The sequence below is a fragment of the Nannobrachium achirus genome (genome assembly GCF_963921795.1).
Source record: "Nannobrachium achirus genome assembly, chromosome: 21".
NCBI lineage: Eukaryota > Metazoa > Chordata > Actinopteri > Myctophiformes > Myctophidae > Nannobrachium > Nannobrachium achirus.
The window spans coordinates 31,851,888-31,859,361 of record NC_137828.1 but is presented as its reverse complement, the minus strand read 5'-3'; the positions used below and the strand labels follow the sequence as shown (position 1 = coordinate 31,859,361).

Below are 7,474 nucleotides of genomic sequence, written 5' to 3'. Positions count from 1 at the left end.
GATCAAATTAACACACAGGATTCTGCTGTGATACTACTATGGTTATCAAATAAGTCATGATGCGTTAGCTTCAATTATTTCAAATGACCAATGCAAATTGTATATGATTGAACAATGTAGGCCTATGTATTTGTGAATGGCAGAGCAGAGCCTCTGTCTGTGGGATGCATTCGTTTGATTCGCTGTTACATCGCGTCACCAGGCTTTTGGTGGAAAGCCTGGATTCTATGTTACTCCACGGTACTCTGATCCGGTCTAGAGCCAGCCCTACTGTATCTGGTAATTTGCACGCACACATACGTGCATGCACCGTTTCCGTACCCTCATACCGGATCAGCATTGTAAGAAATGATTCTCTGCATGTGACTCTGCTCTCCCACCACCGTTGCCATGTCCACTTATTATAAGCGACATTGGACTCGATTTTCGGAAAAGTCGCTTGTAAATATTAGTAGTTTTTAATATTAAGCAGTGGACTGCGTTTTTGGGGGCTTGTATTTGAATGTTGATCAAACCAGTGGTCCTCAAACATTTTCATCAACATTTTCAAGGACCCCTTCCCAAATGAATACCGGTATGTATTTATCCACAAAGCAGGGACCTCCATACAAGATTTGTGCATTTTTGTCAAGATGCTGGAAACAAAAAGTTAATTAAGGGACCCATAGAAATGTGTCCGCAACCCACAAACGGTCCGGGGTCCCTAAATAGTCCATTATTGCTCATCACGATGTGGCCTTCTTTTGGACGTGTTTTCATAGACCTGGTTGCTTGTTTCTTTCGCAGAATCTGGCAACGCCGTCTCCCACAATTCAACAGGCAACAAAGGAAGAAAGGAGGAGGCCGAAGGGCTAAAGAGTGCCAGCTAGCTAGCCTCCAGTGAAAGGTATCGCCCTGTCGTGTCCTTTCACCGAACTATATGACATTTACATTTTATACATAACACATTACCAATATTGACAGTCATACAAACGGATCATATTTGTGTCTGGAAGCAGTAACCCGGCCAAAGGAAAGAAACGTGCTAGCATAAATCTAAGCTAGGTAGCTAGCTAACTGGTTGAAGCTAGCTAACGTTAGCCCACTAGGCACCGACCGTTTCTTTTGACGTTTATTATTGTTGTTATTATTATTATTTTGTCAAATCAAAAAGACAACTTTCTTCTTTTTTTTTAACGTTTTGGTCCATCCCACCCAGCAAGACACGCAGACATGATTACACTGGCAGGGTAAGAAACCTTTACATGTTATTTAAAAAGGCTTGATGATGACTGTAACTTGGTTATAACTACATAATAATGCTTACAAACTAGCCTACTGTGGCCAATTCACTTACTTGCGCGACAAGCATGACGTAATTAAAATGGAAAGCTATATGTTCAGATGAATATTTATATGGTGGTTGATTTGGAAACACAATTTGTAAAGAAAATAACGTCTTTTTTGTTTATCAAGCGACACGCTCGTGCGACTTATAATTTATTCTCGTCGGCGTCCACGCTATATTAACGTTAGTTAATATTAGCCTTGTTGGGCATTCTGATGAGATCCCTGCGGCATCGTTGTTTATTCTTTTTAATGGGGGAAGTCTTACATTTAAATGATTTCTATCTCAAAACACCAATCATCGACATTTGGCAAACTCACTTGGCTAAGCTATGTATGTGTGGGGGTAGGCCGTGCCAGGTCAGGACGAACCTGGTACTCCTGTTAATATGACAAACAGAAAACATATATTTTTGAAGTTATACAATTAAATTGCTATAAAATAGCCCCCTGTCATCACCAGGGTTAGACTGTTATGGCTTTGTACTGTAGTTCCAAATGAAAGATGTTGGACTTGGAAGTGCAGCCTAGCCCATCTAACTGAGTCACCATTTTCAAGCACATAATCGACGTGAGTAATCAAATCGCAGTGGGGTGATTATCAAAGAGGACAGTATTTCCGTGGCCATATGTACATTTTTTACTTAATTTAATTTTATTTTTTAGAAAAGTTAAGATTTGCTGGTGATTTTTTTTTGTTTACAGATGACAAGATGGGGACATAAACAAATCACCATCTTCACTGCACTCTCGGTTTTATTTGGGCTAAATACTAATATTCTGTGCACAAAAAGCTGGAATATGTACCCTTTTGCCTGTCTCTTAGTTGTGTGAGCAGAATCATTAAAACATATTTTTCCCCCTTTTCTCTTACAGAACATGTCTACTCCAATAAATGTATGACTAGTTTTACCTGGCCTGATGGGAGGACATTGTGGATAGCACCTTCATCAGGACACCAGGCGAGACACACCGTCCCATGTCTCCACCTCGGAGGGCCTGCAAGAATGAAGAAGATAAGCCTTAAAACCATCCGCAAGTCCCTAAACATAAAGGGCAAAGAGGAGGGGGACTTTGTTATGCTCCAGCAGCCCTCCATGACTGCTGACTTTCCCAAGGAAGAGTCACTATTTGGGGGCTGCTACACCAAAGACCTCGCAGGCTGTGACCTTGCTGGCGAGGAGGAGAAGGGAGGCCAGAACAAAGGCCGCTCGAAGAGTGAGAGCCTTATGGGCTCGCTAAAAAGGAGACTGTCCGCCAAGCAGAAGGCTAAGGCGAAGGGCGGATCGTCAGCCATGGGATCTGCAGACGACGACGACACCTTCTCCTCCTCTTCTGTCCCCATCAGTTTCAACGAGGTGAAAGCCCAGAGGCCCCTTAGATCGGCGTCACTGCGAAGCCACCATTACAGCCCCTCCCCGTGGCCCCTCAGGTCGGTCAACTCTGACGAGGCGTGTATCAAGATGGAGGTTAAGGTGAAAGCCATGGTTCACTCCCCGAGCCCAAGTCCTAACCTCAACGGTGTCCGGAAGGAATTCCACGATTTCCAGATGGAAGGGCTGTTCCAGGACCAGGCGGATTCACTGAAGAACCTACAGCAGCCTCAGAACGGTGAGCTGCACCTGAATATCGACGAACATGACGTGCCTGTGGTGCTGGGGTTGACTCCTCAGGACTACATCCAGTACACTATGCCTTTAGATGAGGGAATGTACCCCGAGGGATCCCACTCCTTCTGCCTAGACACCTCCTCTCCCATGGAGGTGGTAACGGAGGGAGACAGCGTGTCCCTCCACACAGACCAAGGCCAGGAGGAGGACCACGACCTGGTCGGTGGCTTACCCCCGGACCTTTTCATGGAGCCCACCGTCAGCGGTCTTCTCATGGGGTCCGCCGGCATGATACTGCAAAGTTCCAGAATGGAGGCGCCGCCTCCCCTTTCACCTCTCCTGCCTCCCATGGCCAGCATCGGGGACATCCCCAGGACATTTTCAGGGTTCAGCTCTGCGGATAGTCAGGTTGCTGCGCGGGTAAGACACCACCTGAACTTTGACCCGAACACTGCTCCCGGGGTCAGTCGGGTGTACGACTCGGTCCAGAGCAGCGGGCCCATGGTTGTCACCAGCCTGACGGAGGAGCTGAAGAAGCTGGCGAGGCAGGGATGGTACTGGGGACCCATCACCCGCTGGGAGGCGGAGGAGAAGCTGGTGAACCTGGCTGACGGCTCGTTCCTGGTCAGGGACAGCTCCGATGACAGGTACCTCCTCAGCCTGAGTTTCCGGTCCCAGGCGAAAACCCTCCACACCCGCATCGAACACTCCAACGGCCGCTTCAGCTTCTACGAGCAGCCGGATGTGGAGGGCCACACGTCCATCGTGGACCTGATTGAGCACTCCATCAAAGACTCGGAGAACGGAGCTTTTTGCTATTCCAGGTCCCGCTTACCGGGATCAGCCACATACCCTGTAAGACTGACCAACCCTGTATCTCGTTTTATGCAAGTGCGCTCTCTGCAGTACCTATGTCGCTTTGTCATCCGACAGTACACAAGGATAGACCTAATTCAGAAACTGCCTTTACCCAACAAGATGAAAGATTACCTGCAGGAGAAGCACTACTGAGGACAGCAGAAACAGGACATTGGTAGCAATTTGCACTTTTGGGTTCAGTTAAGAGATTTGAAACAAGGTTTACAGACAACCATAGTTTTGAGACGATTGTATCCAGGTGATTGTCTGTATCCAGTCCTCATTCCACTGTTCAGGGTTTTTTATTTGGTATTGGTCAGAATCAGGGTGGCGCTACGTCCAGAGACTTTGGCCTACTACACAAAATCTAATGTAGGAATGTGACAGCGGTATACATCAAAGGTTATCATCATAGATGCATTAATTAAAACATTAAACATGCATTCTGATGCGGTATGGGGATTTATAGTAAGTGAGGACACTAGAGTAGATTTCACAGTTTCACCATCTGCATTGACTGTACACCTGTAGAAAAATGTTTCCACACTACACTTGATCAGTAGTCAAAATATGGCAGAATTTGTACCGGTGGCATGAATATTTTGAAAAAGATGAGGGTTTCAGTATGAGAAAACTTTACACCTGTAGTTTAATATGGGCTGGTTATCAAGATATGACTTATCTTGAGTGCCCCGCAGATAGCGTTTTAGACCATCTTTCGTCATTCATTAATTTAGGTTGTGCAATGGACAGAATGGGACGACAGAATCTTTACAAGCCTTGTCAAACTGAAATGCATTGCAGTCTGTGGCATAAGTTACAACTGGTTGACATATTACAAAGCTAGGTCTGTCATGAGCCAACAAACAGCATGCCATTAATGCAGTAGTACTCCCTTAACCAAAGATAAGTCAGCATAAATTGTAACTCACCTGCTGTACATTACACATCATGACTTGAGAGCAGGCCTCTATCTCTCCTAGCCATGTATTTTATAGGCCCTGTCATGGTATATTTCTGATTCCACATAAGTATAGATGTCATGTCATAATAAATAGCCTAGTCTTTCTTCTTCTACCTTTACACCTGTGCCAGCACAGCAGCTTATCATTATTGCCTGGCAAGATCCTAGTCACTCGCTCTGATAAACGTACTGTAATGCCAGCCACACACAATTATGGCACAAAATGTATAACTTTGGGAGAACGTCGCAGTCTCTGAATCCATGAAGCAGCACTTAAAACGGCTATCCTGTCCCCCTTTCTGTCATAGCAATTGACTCAATGTTTCCAAATTGGTCACCACCAAATAATCAGTTCACAGTAAGATAAATTGGTTGAAGGTTGGATTATCGTTAGGATGGTCTAAAGGAGCTAGTCTGCTGGGGATTTAACAATTTTGTCACAGGCGCTAGGGGAACAAGTTGTATGGCTGCATGTAGCCATTCTATAATGATGAACAAGCATAAAGGTACTTGCTATAAGAAGATGCTGGTTTCTCATGTAGTGCTCTTCAAACTAATAGTTGATGTATAGTCCTATATGAATACATAACCTTAAGATAACTAAAGCTAAATGTTTCTGCATAAGGAATGTTATAAAAGCTGCACAACAGCTCAGGCGTACCAACTTCTCGTAATCTGTAATGCTTGTATCTGCATGTAGTTAAGACTTAAAGACTGTCAAGTAAGTGCACTGTAGACCTACTCTAAATGACAAATTATCTCATGACATGAGGGTTCAAGAAAGACTCTAGAAGAAGCTATGTGTGTTAGTAGCTTGTGGAAATAAATGTACTTTTTTTTTTCATTCACAGTAACATTTCTTAGTTTGTAAGTGAAGTAAATTACCGCCAGTGCTACAAGTTACATGGGCGTCAAGGCCTATTTCTATACTGTATGTAGGGGCATCACTTGTCTTAGTCACCCTGCCTCTTCATGTCAGTAATGGAGCCAGATAAAAGAAATACCAAACATGGTGTGAGCTGAAGTAGAGGGATTTTGGGGAAAGCCAGGATTAAGCCTCATTGACATATTTTGGCGTTTGGGGGTGTGGGCTATTGTGGCGTTGGCACATGACAAAAATTCCAACACAGACGCATGATGTCATTACTCTCTACTGTCAAATCAGTTCCAAGGACACTGAGGAGAGTATGACCATTCATTGCCTTTTCAAGTTCCCCAGTCCCCACAGAGCTGTACTACCACACAGATTGTGTCTCTACTGGGCGGTTGGTGCCGGAATAAAGGGAAGAGCACACATTATGCTACTTAAGTGCTTTTATATGGATACTTTGCCAGGGAATTGTGTTTTGACATTATGTCTGAGGATTGTCTTTTGACATTGGTGTCCTTAAAAGTATTTTGGAAAACGTCTTTCAGACAACTTTGGTAGGTTGGTAGTGCATAGAGTGTAGTGTTTAGTTATTAGAGAGATCTGTTGGTGTCTGAGGAAGTTAACCATGAATCTAGCACAGCAGAGATTAGATAGGAACATTGAATGGTGTTGCATGTTTAAAGACCATTTTACTGCTTTGAAATGTATAGGAATGAAGGATCTAGGTTGTGTGTTTGGCTGTGTAGCGGGATACCTTTTCCACTTATGATCACAAGCTGGATATTCTGTGTACATTAATTGTGTTTCTGTTGGGATGTTTTTTGGTCGTTTTGTGACATTTGCCATTTGGGGGTTTTCCGAGCTGTACTAAAGCTAATAGGAATGTACGCTTGTTTGAGGGGTATCCATTTTATCTGCTCTCTGTTCCACAGACCATCACAGAATGCATGTGTAATCATGAAATCGACATTGACGCTATTTTGTTTTTTTGCACTTGAATTTTCACCATGGACACACTTGGATCCTCACTCCTTAAAAAGAGTCATCCCTGATGGTGGTGTTTTATGTCACAACAACAATGTCAATTCACACACTCGTTGCCAAGATTTGTTCATATTAGGGCTGTCACAATTATTACATAATCGTCTAATCGTGATTATTTGACATCGCAATTATTTTGTCATAATCATCATAATCGTGAATGTTGAAGAATGTCAGAAATAGTGGAAATAGCAGATCTACAAGCTCACAACGCGTCGCATTGCGACGCGTTGTGAGCTTGTAGATCGGCTATTTCCACTATCAATGTTATTTTTTAAGTGGTAAGTTGTCAAATATGTCAGTAATTTCTTCGTGTATTTAGGTTTTGTGTCATATCTGCCATGTGCAACTTCAAAGCCTAAAAGCCAAACAGAAATGTAATTGTCAATGACAAAAACACAATTAAATCGTTAATCGCCAATTATTTGAGTGACAATTAATCGTCATGTAAAATGTCATATCGTGACAGCCCTAGTTCATATACAGCCTGATTTATACTTAGTTGTTTGTCTGTGTCACGCACTAAAAATAGCCGATTGGCTGTTTTGGCACGCAACACTCTCATGCAGCGAAGTTTGAATGGGGCATAACTGTCTAGATTGAATTGATATGGTTGTGCTGTTATCATTGTCTGTGGAATACAAAGGGTAAGGCACCAGCATCATCATAATGCATGAGAATGTCCTGGGCTGTCAAAGGAATGGGATCACGGCAAGAATGTGGATATAAAATTGAACCTTTTTTTTATTTTTTTGTTTTTAAGTGAGTTCAAATGTGAAAATGAAATGTTAGTCTTTTAATACA

General features: G+C 43.3%; 1 protein-coding gene across 1 annotated transcript; it reads left to right on the top strand.

Annotated features, from left to right (window-relative positions):
- Positions 1–847: 847 nt before the first annotated feature.
- Positions 848–6,101, top strand: socs6a (suppressor of cytokine signaling 6a). Its single transcript, XM_080751940.1, has 2 exons — positions 848–1,229; positions 2,203–6,101. The coding sequence occupies exon 2, from the start codon at positions 2,226–2,228 to the stop codon at positions 3,945–3,947; it is 1,722 nt and encodes a 573-aa protein (XP_080608066.1). The 5' UTR covers positions 848–1,229; positions 2,203–2,225; the 3' UTR covers positions 3,948–6,101.
- The last annotated feature ends 1,373 nt before the right edge of the window (positions 6,102–7,474 follow it).

Bases quoted from the DNA above. Each gene is read 5' to 3' on its own strand.
- socs6a (XM_080751940.1), top strand. From the start codon at position 2,226: ATGACTAGTTTTACCTGGCCTGATGGGAGGACATTGTGGATAGCACCT.